This window comes from Oncorhynchus tshawytscha, linkage group LG04 (genome assembly GCF_018296145.1).
Source record: "Oncorhynchus tshawytscha isolate Ot180627B linkage group LG04, Otsh_v2.0, whole genome shotgun sequence".
Lineage (NCBI taxonomy): Eukaryota > Metazoa > Chordata > Actinopteri > Salmoniformes > Salmonidae > Oncorhynchus > Oncorhynchus tshawytscha.
Window position 1 is genome coordinate 17,973,646 of NC_056432.1, and position 14,910 is coordinate 17,988,555.

The following is a 14,910-nucleotide window of genomic DNA, read 5'->3' on the forward strand; positions in this document are numbered from 1 at the left end:
CTAAATGTGTGCATATGCTGTATGCATAGTCAAAGAAGACTTATATGTGCGCACACAAAGGGGTTTGAAAAAGAGGAGCACTCTTTTTCCCCCCGCCAGGTGCCTCTGAAAAGCCCACTAGTGTGCAGTGCCATTTCCGCTCACACACACACACACACACACACACACACACACACACACACAGAGGCAGGCCTGGCCCAAACACACAGGCACTTTGAGCTCATTACTGGCCATTCACAGGCTAAAAGCCTCTCTGTGTCCTCTGTGAAGATACTAATTTCACAACAAGCCCTCCCTCACAGCCCATTCGTTAAAGGCTAGTGGTTCAGGGGGATGATGGGGGGCACAAAGCATAGATAGAGACCAAAGACCATCCTAATGGGGAATGCCTCATCTCCCCCTCCCTCCCTCTCCTAAAATGAAAGACAATTGTGTAACTACCCCTCCATTATTCTCCATTTGCTCTTGCCAAATGTATTCCGAGTCATTATCTTGCTCTCAAAGAGACCGCTTTCCCCTTCCATTCCATTTCAAGAACCAATTTTCTCCTATTACTGCCTTAACTTTGAGAGGAGAGGAGGAAGTCGGACTTGTTTGTCACGTCCGCCCCGTCCGTCCGTCCGTCCGTTTATCCCCTCCTCTTCACCTATTCTAATCCTAAACAGATGTCTATCAGTGGCAGGAAATAAAATTGAACAAAAACCCCAAACAAATGTATGCGCTCACAATGGCCCATCCTTTAACAACCTAAAAACAGATTGTGTCTGCATGGGAGCAAGTTTGAGTTAACCAAGAATGCAGTTTTAAGAAAATTCTTTTTTGGGGGTAAGATAAGAATAACATAATTAAAGAGCAGCAGTAAATAACGATAGTGGGGCTATATACAGGGGATATGGTACGGAGTCAATGTGCAGGTGTCGAGGTAATTGAGGTGATGTGTACGTGTAGGTAGAGTTATTATAGTGACTATACATAGATAATAAGAGAGTAGTAGAAGAGGGTGGGGGGGCAATGCAAATAGTCTGGTTAGCCATTTGATTAGCTGTTCAGGAGTCTTTATGGCTTGGGGGTAGAAGCTGTTTTGGACCTAGACTTGGCGCTCTGGTACCGCTTGCCATGCGGTAGCAGATGATAGAGTCTATGACTAGGGTGGCTGGAGTCTTGAACATTTAGGGCCATCCTCTGATACCGCTTGGTATAGAGGTCCTGGATGGCAGGAAGCAGTGATGTACTGGGCCGTACGCACTACCCTCTGTAGTGCCTTGCGGTCGGAGGCCAAGCAGTTGCCATACCAGGCAGTGATGCAACCAGTTAGGATGCTCTCAATGGTGCAGCTGTAAAACCTTTTGAAGATCTGAGGACCCATGCCAAATCTTTTCAGTCTCCTGAGGGCAAATAGATTTTTTTGTGCCCTCTTCACGACTGTGTTGGTGTGCTTGGACCTTGGTGTGCTTGGACATCTGACGAGCTGTTTTAGTATGATTCGATCTTAGTTTTGTATTGACGCTTTGCCTGTTTGATGGTTAGTCGGAAGGTATAGCAGGATTTCTTATAAGCTTCCAGGTTAGAGTCCCACTCCTTGAAAGTGGCAGCTTTCGGTCACGGTGGGGACGACTTCATCGATGCACTTATTGATTTTTTTGAATTTTACCCCTTTTTCTCCCCAATTTCGTGGTATCCAATAGTTTTTTTAGAAGCTACTATCTTGTCTCATCGCTACAACTCCTGTACGGGCTCGGGAGAGACGAAAGTTGAAAGTCATGCGTCCTCCGATACACAACCCAACCAAGCCGCACTGCTTCTTAACACAGCGAGCATCCAACCCGGAAGCCAGCCGCACCAATGTGTCGGAGGAAACACGGTGCACCTGGCAACCTTGGTTAGCGCGCAAACCACTGCGCCACCTGGGAGGCCCCTTTCGATGCACTTATTGATGAAGCCTATGACTGATGTGGTGTACTCCTCAATTCCATCGGAGGAATCCATATTCCAGTCTGTGCTAGCAAAAAACAGTCCTATAGCTTAACATCTGCTTCATCTGACCAGATTTTATTTCTCGAGTCACTGGTGCTTCCTGCTTAAAATTTTGCTTGTAAACAGGAATGAGGAGGATAGAATTATGGTCAGATTTGCCACATGAAGGGTGAGGGAGAGCTTTGTATGTGTCTCTGTGTGTGGAGTAAAGGTGGTCCAGAGTTTATTATTATTTTTCTCTCTGGTTGCACATTTAACATGCTGATAGAAATTTGGTAAGATGGATTTATGTTTCCCTGCATTAAAGTCCCCGGCTACTAGGAGCACTGCCTCTGGGTGAGCGTTTTTCTGTTTGCTTATGGCAGAATACAGCTCATTGAGTGCGGTCTTAGTGCCAGCATCAGTCTGTGGTGGTATGTAGACAAACTCTCTCTAGGTAGATAGTGTGGTCTACAGCTTATCATGAGATACTCTACCTCAGGCGAGCAAAACCTCGAGACTTCCTTAAATATTGTACACCAGCTGTTATTTACGAAAATACATAGTCCGCCGCCCCTTGTCTTACCAGACGCCACTGTTATAACCAGCCAGCTGTATGTTGATAATGTCGTCGTTCAGCCACAACTTCGTGAAGCATAAGATATTACAGATTTGAATGTCCCATTGGTAGTTTAATCTTCCGTGTAGGTCATCGATTTTATTTTCCAAAGATTAAAAGTTTGCTAGCAGAATGGAAGGCAGTGGGGGTATATTCGATCCCTTAACAATTCTCAGAAGGCAGCCCGCCCTCCGGACCCTTTTTTCCCCCACCGTCTCTTCATACAAATGACAGGGATCTGGGCCTGTTCCCGGGAAATCAGAGTATCATTCACATCAGACTCGTTAAAGGAAAAAAAGGATTCTGCCAGTTCGTTGTGAGTAATTGCAGTTCTGATATCCAGAAGTTATTTTCAGTCATAAGAGATGGTAACAACAACATTATGTACAAAATAAGTTTTAAAAAGTTACAAATAAAGCAAAAAAATGAACAAAAAAAAAAACACAATTGGTTAAGAAAACGTAAAACGTCAGCCTTTTCCGGTGCCATCTTAATCAAGCGATGTAAGACATATGGAAACAGCCCAAGCTGCTTGCTATAGCTAGCTATCATATGAGCTCCACTGCGGGGATATCTACCCTAACGCGAAGTAAAGCTGTCAAACAATAGGAAAACGAGGCTATGCATAGCCTATGAATATCTGCATTTAGCAAACATAACAAACCATAACCTAAGCCCAACAGAAAGACATTACTCTAGCCTTCATTTTGGTGGCTAGTTAGATGGTAGTCTGTGTACGGCTAGCTAGTGAAAGTGCAGCTCAAATTTACCTCCACACAACTTTTCTTGCATGACAGACTAGCTATAGCAAGCAGCTTGGGCTGTTTCCATATGACTTACATCGGTAGAAACAAGACAAAACAACCAACTAGTTAGGTGACTATATACAGCTAAACACACACTGCAACTAATTCAGGAGACAGAGGGTTCCAGCTCCACTGCTGATGTGCTAGCCTGTACCAACCAAGTTTCATGACAGGACTTGCTAATCTGAGAGCTGTTCCACAGCATCAAACATCGACAACATCAAACATATGTACTGTTAACTTATTTAACTCACATCAACATCATGGTATTTCAATATGCCAGGACATGTCCGAATCCGTATCACTAACCAGCAGAGATACAGCCTCTTTCACAGTTAAAAGTTGTGTCCGCTTCGGTGCCATTAATTTGAGAAGTGAAGTAAACCCTGTTTCTCTTTTTATGGTTGACAACAGCCACGCGAGTACAACAGGTAAAGTACATTTTGCGATATTGACACAGATATTATTGTTAGAAAAACAAGGCAGTTCGTGGCCGCTTTAGTAATTTAAAGAAAGGCCTTCGATGGCCGCTACGGGTTCTAAAGAGTTACCGCTAGTCATTTACTCATCATTTTAATTAATTTCTTTCATATTACAATTCAAATCTATAACACTAAGTACTGGAGCGAATGTGGCTAAATGTTCATCTAGTGATTCACCTGGAAAATGAATAACGGGGACCGGCATTTGACAGGCACGTGAGAAATAATTGTTCAATAATCCGCTGTGCATCACGGCGAGAGACTGCGGCATTGACAGCCCCGGTGAAATATTTGACTGCTCTCTTTGTTTTCATGTAATGAAAACGATACTGATTCATATCCATGCATTGCCGTTAGGAGACTCCATCAGCACAGTGTCCCAGACAGAGGAAAGAAATAGCTTGAAACATCATAGACAATACTGTTTTAGGTCTGGTTGAGGTTCTGACCTACTGTTTTTACATTGCACGTCTCTTTTTAGTTTACAAACAAAATGTTAGTCTACGTCTAATGAGAAGATGCAGTTTGCTTCTTTATGGCCATTAATTCAGCCCACGGTCCTTGTAATCACTCATCATTGTGTAATCCCTCATTGTGTTGGGTTATGGCGATGTGACTGAATTTCGATCTAATCCAGTCTGTGGATGAGGCTGCCCTGCAGGTCTGTGTATGGGCCTTGACGGAGGTGATCTTGACTGCGTGTGTGTTGTGTTCTGTGTTTCCACACTGATGGTATTTTTGAGAGGCTCTGTTCCTCTAGAGTAGAGCTGGAGATGTTTAGCCTAGGGGGAGATTGATTAATGCTGTCACTGGACCTGATGCACTGCTGGCACTCCCAACCCATTTTCACTCACACGTTTTGCTCTTCTATCCTTGTGGGGAACTAAAATGTATTTCCATTCTAAATCCTATTTTCCCTAACTCCTAACCCCTTACCCTAACTCCTAACCCCTTACCCGAACTGTAACCCTAATTCTAACCCCTAACCTTAAAACAGCCTTTGTCCTCACGGGGACATGGGAAATGTCCCCAAGAGGAAGACTTTTCCTTGTTTTACTATCTTTGTGGGGACTTTAGGATCTTGGTCCCCCAGGCCTTTGCTGACATTCTCCCAGTGTGGTCCTATGTTAACTTGCTGCAGGTAGACTGCTCTTTTCTCAGCATTACCGTTTAGCTGCCAATAGATAATGCTGTCACCACGGCACATGCTATGCACTGCTCCGGAAGGAGTGTTACATGTACGTACTGCATGTGTTTTCATAGACAGGAGCCAGGCTCGAGCAGATGTCCTATTTATAAGGTTGGACTCTACTCCTCCTAACTTGTCTGACTCTGCTGCCCCCAGACCAGCGCAGTTGTAGGTGGCATAGAGCCAGTCCCAGTTGCTAAGCAGGCAGACAGTTGTAGGTGGCATAGAGCCAGTCCCAGTTGTTAGGCAGGCAGACAGTTGTAGGTGGCATAGAGCCAGTCCCAGTTGCTAAGCAGGCAGACAGTTGTAGGTGGCATAGTGCCAGTCCCAGTCCCAGTTGCTAAGCAGGCAGACAGTTGTAGGTCGCATAGAGCTATCCCTGTCCCAGTTGCTAGGCAGGCAGACAGTTGTAGGTGGCATAGAGCCAGTCCCAGTTGTTAGACAGGCAGACAGTTGTAGGTGGCATAGAGCCAGTCCCAGTTGTTAGGCAGGCAGACAGTTGTAGGTGGCATAGAGCCAGTCCCAGTTGCTAAGCAGGCAGACAGTTGTAGGTGGCATAGAGCCAGTCCCAGTTGCTAGGCAGGCAGACAGTTGTAGGTGGCATAGAGCCAGTCCCAGTTGCTAAGCAGGCAGACAGTTGTAGGTGGCATAGAGCCAGTCCCAGTCCGCCACTGAACTTCACAGACCTCCATGCCCATTGAGCTTAGCTTCTTCCAAATCCTCCTGCTTTTCTCACATTCTTTGTTCAACCCCCTCTCTCTCTCTCTCTCTCTCTCTCTCTCCCCCAGGTTGGCCTTGGCAGTCCCCCAGTTGTAGTTGTCCGCCCGCCCCCCCGCCATGCTGGCCTGCCTGCAGAGGAGGCAGAACCCTCCAATCCCATCCTCCCAGCACCCCTTGTGCGCCAGCAAGGCCCTGGAGCCGCCTCAAGCCCTCAGCCGAAAATGTGAGTCCAAGGCAAAGAAGGGTCAGGAGTTTTGTTAGGTTTCCCAATGTATTTGATTTGGTAGAGGGAGACCTTGGGGTTGCTATGTTGTTACTCTTTGTTTATAGAGAGACTGTGTAGCTGTGCTGACTGTGCAGAGTTTAACGTGCCTCCCTGGCCCTCGGTGACTGTGTAGCTGTGCTGACTGTGCAGAGTTTAACGTGCCTCCCTGGCCCTCGGTGACTGTGTAGCTGTGCTGACTGTGCAGAGTTTAACGTGCCTCCCTGGCCCTCGGTGACTGTGTAGCTGTGTTAGTTCTTCTATCCTTGTGGGGTTCTAAAATCCCCAAAAGTCCCTCTCATAAAATACTGTATATAAAGGGACTGGCTATGGGAAGTTGTTATGGAAATGAATGGGAAAGAAACTAGTTTGGACCAGCTAAGGATTAAAGAAAGCTGCCGTATTCCCCTGGAAGGTGACTTTCTGCCTAATTTCCCTGAAGCCTCGGGATTAGCCCTTTAGTGGAATGAGACTGTCCTGTGTGTGTCGGTGGTGGAGGGGGCTGTTCCGCTTATAGAACACTCCAAGAGTCTTTAGTGGCCTATGTTTGCATGGCAAGGCGGATGGAGAGAAGGAGTTACCCTAACATTTTCAACCTCTTTACAAAAGCTTAAACATGTTACAGTTCCACCTGCTAATAGGCCTAATTGTCAACAACATATCACTAGTAGTAACATTTTTTAAAAATCCACTCGAGAAAAACATACTGTTGGACATCCGCATGACCCTATTTAACCGCGACTAGTGGGTCTGCCCCGCTTATGTACACATCTTCCTGTTGCATCTGTAACCCCTAGATTTTTGACTGTTGCTACTTTGCAGTACTGACACAGGCATACACAGGATCATCGGATTCAGGCGATTGCCCCGTTTATTATAGTCTGGCAATAAAGCACACAGCGTAGGTGTTCAAGTTCAAATCAGACTATTATGAATTTGCATTCCTCCAGCTCTGTCTGCGCCATAATCATAAATGAAAAGGCAAACATGGCTATAATAACACAATGTGATCGTATAGTTTTACATAGAATAAATATCCCGAGAACCAATTGTTTTTATTTTACAGTAACGTGAACCAAGACTCAAGATGGGAGTACAACAACCAGCTAGCTTCAGAGAAATACATTTTCAACACAGTAAATAAATACAACATACCTGGCCTGAACTAGGGACCTCTGCCTCCCAAACTCACGACTGCCCTCCTCAAGCGTCTTAGCCGATTGCGCCACATCAAAAGCTAGCTAGTGAGGTGACACAAGCGCGAAACCTCAGCCTGAGGGGTAAGTGTCACACCCCCATGTAATACACATGATTGGTTCAACTGGCAAAGGGGAATGTGAGGACAAGGTCAGTGTTGCTTTTGTTCAGATCTACGTGTGTGTATGTTTTTCAAGTATGTGCCAAGGTTGAGACCAAAAGGGTGTGTGTCCTGGTTCCATGGGAATGGAGCAGGTACTGTATATGGTGGCGTGAGTTCCGGCCAGGTTCCCTAATGAGCTTCCAGAAAGTGAGAGAGACCGAGAAGAAAGAGGGAGAGCTGTGTGAATGAGTCAGAGGGGGAAATGGAGAGTAAGAGAGAAAGAGGGAGGGCTGTGTGAATGAGTCAGAGGGAGGCAATGGCTGTCTTAATCGATTCCCTCTCCCTCCAATTTGGACAGGATTAGCCCACTTCCTCCTCGGGCCTCTTATTGAAGAGCAGCCAGTGGGAGTCAGAGATGGAATCAATAGAGAAAAATAACCGTGTCTCTCTCTCTCTCTCTCTCTCTCTCTCTCTACCTCTCTACCTGTTAAACACTTTGATTGAAATATTACCACTGTGGCCATATATAATGAGTGGATCTGAGAAGAATGACCTCCTTTCTGTCCTGCGGAGGTGAGACTGAGTGTTGGATTTCAGCATTGTACTGTACTTTACAGCCACTGGCCCTTCAATGAGAGAGGGGATTGTTCAACCACGCTCAAAAGGGGTGCGGAGAGGCAGATGTCAGCTTTGGCCAGGGGGATCGTGGGCACACACACTGGGCTCCTTCGTGCAAAGCTAGGTCCCCATCGATTGATCACCCTCTGGCCCAGTTTGAGCTGAGGGAGGAGGAGTGGGGGTTGTGGGGTAAAGTGACCCTGGGTCTTAGTAGCCGGAATGAGGCCTGTCTCTGCCTACCTGCCTGCCAGACACCACCCCCTCACAGAGAGAAATAGGATGTGAGGGAGATTATTACTTGGAAGTGGCAGGAGAGGTGAGCTGCTCTGCCATTTGCATCTGCTGTCCTTGCAGGAAAGCAGTGAGTGGGGGGGATGGTGAGGAGGAGGTGGTGGTGGTGGTGGGTGAGGGGGGCAGCGATGCTGAGCAGCTGCACAGTTCATTGATGCGACTCCCATTAAAAATCCCTCATACCCTCAATAAAAAAGGACTTAACTGGCTTCGCCATCAGCGGGAAGAGTTCAGATCGGCTCGCCAGACAATCAATTTCCCCCGAGCGCATAGAGCTTAGCGGGAGAAACGGGAGGCGGAAAGAGAGGGATGTTTCCATTATCACAGTCTGCTCTGCATCTGGGCCAGGAGAGCGAGAGAGATGAAGAGAGGGTGATGAGGGAGAGAAAGAAATGGGAAGCGGGAGAGCGGTATGTAGAGAAGGAAAGAAAGATGGGGAGTGGGAGAGCGATGGGGGAGAACAAGAGAGGGAGACTGGCTTTTTAAAATGCCATTGACTCCCTGCGTTTAAGGGTCCAATACAGCCATTTTTATCTCGATATCAAATGTTTTCTGGGTAACAATTAAGTACCGTACTGTGATTGTTTTCAGTTAAAATGGTTTAAAATAAATAAAAATAGCTTCTTAGCAAAGGGCAATTTGTCAAGAAAAAAATGTGTCTAGGACTGTCTGGGTGGGGAAGGGAAAACTGAAATGTAGCTGTTATTGGCAGAGAGGTTTGAACCTCCCATTCTATTAGTGGTCTAACTAATTTACCGCATGGTGACGTCACCATGGAAGGCCAAAACCCCATCCCACCAAAACAGGCAAAAATGTCATGTGGTCTTTCCAAACAGCTCTTACACCAAAAGGGCATTATCATCATTTTCACAGTATTATTCCAACCTCATAGTGTGTAAATATTTATAAAACACTGAAATATCTAGGTTTTGACTGCACTGGACCTTTAGAAACATCCTATTGGATTAGCCTCACTGAGGTGGCCTTTAGATTTAAAACAAATCTCTTCTCTGGCTCTCTGGCCGTGGAATTAAGAGTGGGGAGGAATTACTTAAATTATAAATCATAGGCATTTGCTTTCAGCGTGCCCAAATTCCCTGTGTATGGGGCTGCACTATCCGCGCACCAGGACCTGTCATTTTTTATTAAATCTCCCCTTATGGGACATTTGTAGCAACCCCCCTTCCCGTCCTCCCCTCCCCATCACTTCTGCCACTATGCGCTGCACTTCGTGAGAAGCAGGAGAGGACACGGCAATGGAGCCAGTGTCTCTCTTCAGGCCGTTCTCCCCCAGAGAGAGGGCACCCAGACCAGTCGGAGGAGAGAGAGGGAAGACCCTGGGCCTGTATGGGGAGAGAGATGCCACTGAAAGTAGTTTCCAGTCCCCAGGCACCCAGGCTTATTCCTCTCAGCCTTCAGGCCCCTACCCCTTTGTGGTTGTGGAACCGGCCTCTCTCTAAATAGGGAGGTGTAGACAGAGAAGGGTGTAACTGAGGGCTAAGAGAGAGGCTGAGGGCCCCAACGAAAGGCCGCTACACACCGTATATGACGCTCCGTAGCTCTGTTTGAAAGCGTGTGTAGGGCCCTTAAGGGGGCCGGTCAGGAGGAACCACAGCACAGCAGCACTCAGCAGCCATTCATTTGGAGGAGAGGATATAACCTTTTTATAGTCCCAGACAGAGGCTTCTGTACTCTCTACAGCAGGTCAACTTCTCATTTCACCTATATAAGAATGTAACAATTTGATGAGAATGTGAGAATTTGATAATGTAACAATTTGATGAGAATGTGAGAATTTGATAAGGATGTGAGAATGTGTTCACTGTCCAGGTCATTTTATTCTCTTATTTCATCGTATGGTTTGTTTGATGTCAGCAAGATCAGCAGGAGTGACCATGACGCTTGTGGCTATCAATATGGCGTGTTTGACAGCCCTGTCAGATTGGGATCTGCACGTCGTGGGTTCTTTCCCCGGTCAGTCCGCTGTAGGTGCTGCCCTTGTTAGACCGCACATGTCACAGACGCTCCTGTGTCTGCCCCGTGATTGGATCAGACCTCGGGCTCTGCCCCCTGATTGGATCAGACTTTCGGCTCAATCTGTGTCGTGCCTCTAGCCAACAGCAGGCCCTGATTCTAAACCCCACGTCCAGAAGGCACGCTGATATCATCATCCAGCAGGCCTCGAGAGCCAATCACGGAGGTGCACAGAGGGTTTCTATGGCATCAGTAGAAATAGAATAACTTGAATGGGTCAAAATGAATGGGAATGTCCATTCTGATAATCTATTTCTATGCTGATATCCTAGGTTCACTACGTGCCTGGTATCCATAGACATAGAATGGCTAGAACAGGAAATACATTTATGAAATTCTATTTCTATGCTGATATTCTATTGGCCCTAGTCAAAAAGTAGTGCACTATATAGGGAATAGTCTGTCTGACAAAGCACCCTATCTACCACTCTCTCGCTGGTGTTTGAGCCAGAGGTAAACATGACCGTAGAATTACCTTTCCATATCCAATCGTATACCTCCACAGCCTGTTCTGGGGAGAAAAGGGAAAGGTTTTCTGTAGAATACTTAAATGTGGCAGCAGAAATGACAACCTTTTCCCTGATTGCCTTTGAGCCCGGAGGGAGAGAGGACTGGGGTGGAAATGTAGAGGAGGAGAGAGAGGGGGAATACGCGAGAGAGGGGAGGAGCAGTGTACCCTGGGAGAATCTGCATGCACTTGACCTTTCCCCACTGATTGAACTGCCTCTTCCATCTCCCGTTTGGAATTCCACAGGCTCACTGCACATGGCCAGCCGCCATCATTATTCCATTTATTCCGCGTTGGGGAACAGGGAGAGATGTTAAAGTGGCCTTTCTCAAAGTGAGAGGTGATTGACAGCCAAGTGTTCAATGCCACACCCCCTCAGTACCACTAAGTGTAACCACTCACATAAATAAAACAAATTTTAAAAATCATGATGTAACTTCTTCACCTGCGCTCGATTGAAGCTTGCCTGGCGCCATGGAACGAATGGAATAGTCCCAAAAGTGCAAATCGCGATCAAGCACTCGAATATGTTTGAATGAAAACAACTATTTGAACCTGGGTCTGTGGTTTGGTGGACGGACACAGTCTGGACATACAGTACACACACCAGCAGCCTGTCTCATGCCCACTGGCACTCAATTGTGCCAGGAGGGTGGCGGGCATCTCAGGGCTGGCACTCAGAAGATAATTTCCGGCAGGCCGCATCCCACAGTGCCATGCCCCTTCGCTCTGCCGTCTGTTAATGGGGCGCGGCGGTGGCGTGGGGGTGTGGAGTGTTGTTTCTTCATAGGGCAGTGAGGTTCCAGAAAGCAGGCCACTCTAGTTTTGGCATTTTGGTATCTCAGGTGCAGGACAGTAACACATTCTATCACTGTGTGCTGGCTGTGACATTCTATTGTCGCTGAGATATGGCAGCCTATCACTGCCAAGGGTAGGACTCTTTCTTCATCAAAATGTGGATAATTAACAATGCTGTAATACTCTTACCTGACTGTATTGTGTGCATGTGTAAGGGGATTGGCCTTCTGAGGTATCATGACTACAGCAGCGTACAGTAGCTGTGTCAGATGTGAGTGTTCTTGCTGACCCTGGCTGTCACTACTGCTCTGTGGATCCCTAAGGGCTAAAACGAGTCATCCATCCAAACCACACTGTGCTTTTAAGTGACAGAAGGATTTATGTAGAGAGAATACTCAATCTCTCCTTACTCATATATCCAGACCGGTATCCATCCAGATTGGAAGTTTCCTTTCTGACCTGCATTGAGTCATTAAAGGTCTCTCTCGCTCGCTGGTGGAGGGCCTTGTTGTCTGTACAGCGTTAAATATTAATTGGGAATCAGTGGAGGACTTGTCTCCTAAATGATAGAACAGAAGGGCCTGGGCTTTTGCCTCAGGCAGCCTGCGGGAGCCTTCTCACATTTACCTGCAGGCCTTCTCCAGTCTGACAGCCCTGCCCAGAGCCGGCCTTCCCTCCTCTCCCTCTGCAGCCCTGCCTGCCTGCCTGTTATCTCTGGCTCTGTGTTCTCCTACAATCTCCAGTCCTCAGGTCCCGTACTCAAACTCTGGGTTACTTGAGTTTGTGGAAGACGGGTGCTGTGTGTTTGTGTGTGCATTACCGCCGGCTCTGCTCCTCTTGTGTAGGCATTTTTAGGAAATAGTGTAGCACAGTCGCAAATACTATTGAAAGACAGCAGCCAGGACAGAAGAGGTGCCTTGTTGTAATAGATGATATAGCTGGTGTGTGTGTGTGGCTTTACACAGAGCCTCCTTTTGTTCCTCTTTTATCAGGGCTATCATCTGGAGAGGTGTGTTGTGATTGAAACTAGTGCCCCAGTGCATGCTTGTGTGTGGGAGAGATCAGGGATCATTAGCGTATAAAAAGGTCAACACTACTGTTTTGGAAATGAAAACCAGTCTGGGTTGATGTTGAATGTTGGCTCTGTGTCCCTCAGCACTGGAGCGCAGCTTCTAACAGGGCAATGGGGGCACATTGTGTTGGAGGGGGCTGGGCGGAGTGGGAGAGAAACGGATAGAGACGGGGGAGGGAGATATCAGGGTGCTGGGGTGACTTTGATGCAACAGGAATGAGTTCACGGGCTCGTGAGCACAGGCCTAATCACACGTGACAATATCGGCTGGTGTGCCAGTCGCAACGCATAACAGCCCCCCCACTCGCCGGTGCTGCTGACTCGGGTATTTGCTGATAAAGCTCTGCTTTCTAGATCATGCTGTGTACAATGAGGGTGGCCAGACTCGTCACAGCCATACCGCCATGGTTCTGGGCCTGGTACAGAACCATTGACTGTACCAGGCCCAGGCTCCCCTCGGGTATATTCCATTTTAACCAAAGGACAGGCTGGTGAATAAAGAAAGACTGGCGTGTCTCGGTGCTTGAAAGGAGGTCGGGTCTATGGGCTTTGCCGGCGGCGTGAGATTGTAAATGTTTTATTTTTCTAAAAGTTCAATTGGACACCCGTTTTTTGGCATAGCTCTTTTTGTTTGGCCTGTTTTGTTTATCGGGGTCACGTGAATTGTGGGGGTAAACATGTTGCCCCAGATTCAGTGTTTGTTTGGTACACGGGCCTCCTTCCCACAATAGAGCCGACATGGCTACTGCTGACGTGCTGCATTCCTCCTCCCCAGCCAACACAAAGGGGTCCCGGCTCGGCCAGCTCTCTGTTGGTCTCGCAATCTACTCAACCCGGGAGATGGAGGACTAGAATCACTGTTGAATATAGTCAGCTATGTCCTTTTAATAATGTGGGGAGTTTTTAAAACTATTTGGCTGCATGTGAAATTGCACCCTCTTCCCTATATAGTGCATTACTTTTGACCAGAGCCCTATTGCACCCTCTTCCCTATATAGTGCATTACTTTTGACCAGAGCCCTATTGCACCCTCTTCCCTATATAGTGCATTACTTTTGACCAGAGCCCTATTGCACCCTCTTCCCTATATAGTGCATTACTTTTGACCAGAGCCCTATTGCACCCTATTCCTTATATAGTGCCATATTTTTTTACTAGGGCCCATATGGAATAGAGTGCCATTTCAGACACACCTCTGTTTATCCGCTATACAATCTGTCCATGACCATATGCTGCACAAACAACACTGAGCTAAGATGACCAACAACAACAATATACAACAATATTTAGCAAGAAAGCTTCATTTGAATAATTCAGCCATAGGAATTTTGTGGTGGTGACATATGGAAACGGTCTCTCTGGATAACAAAATCACTAATAAAGTACCATTATGACATGACCACCAGCGTTACTAGGACTACTCTGTCTAATAATCCTAATAATGGTAACACTTGCGTATTGTAGCAGTGGTGTCTGCAGGGCTCTGCTCAGCCGGGGCTCTGCTCTGGGCTTCGGCCCGGGGCTCTGCTCTGGGCTTCGGCCCGGGGCTCTGCTAATGCAGCCTGAGCGCAGACAAATGGAAAGTGACACGTGTGTGTGTGTGTGTGTGTGTGTGTGTAGAATGCTATTTGGTGACGCTTTGACTATAGATAATAAAGTGTTCGCCACAAGGTGATTTCACTCTGCAAGCACCCCAAAAGGAACTCACTTACTCTGGGTGAGAGAGAGTGTGAGAAATGAGAGGGAGAAAATCCAGGCTAATAAAATGATGCACAGTGCTAGCTACTAGAGGAAGTAAGCTTCAACTGGAGAGGGGTAGTTTGGATAATCTGTTCTAAACAGGATTTTGTGTGTGTGTTAGGCCCTGTGCATAGGGAACTCCTTCAGAATCAATCAATCCTCAATAATTTCCCCTACAGCCCATAAAAGGCATGTTGCTACATCAAACCAACAAATTAGTTGATTGATTAATGTCTGGGTATAGAGAGAAATACCAAATAGATAATAAAAACAATGGACGTAACTATATCGCTATATACAGTGCATTCGAAAAGTATTCAGACCCCTTGACTTTTTCCACATTTTGTTACGTTACAGCCTTATTCTAAAATGGATTACATTTTTAAAACCCTCATTAATCTACACACAATCCCCCATAATGACAAAGTGAAAACAGGTTTTTAGAAATGTTTTCAAATGTATTAAAAATAGAAAACAGAAATACCTTATTTACATTAGTATTCAGACCCTTTGCCATG

At 46.6% G+C, this 14,910-nt stretch overlaps 1 protein-coding gene across 2 annotated transcripts in view; it reads left to right on the top strand.

Annotated features, from left to right (window-relative positions):
• Nucleotides 1-14,910, top strand: part of LOC112247890 (protein FAM222A-like) — a 68,079-nt gene that overhangs the window by 28,721 nt on the left and 24,448 nt on the right. Inside the window, exon 2 of one of the 2 annotated variants that reach the window (XM_024416710.2) lies at nucleotides 5,838-5,992. The exons of the other annotated variant lie outside the window; for it this stretch is intronic. Coding sequence (XP_024272478.1) covers nucleotides 5,887-5,992 — 106 coding nt within the window. The 5' untranslated portion in view covers nucleotides 5,838-5,886. The remainder of the gene's footprint in view (nucleotides 1-5,837; nucleotides 5,993-14,910) is intronic. 2 annotated transcript variants of the gene reach the window in all.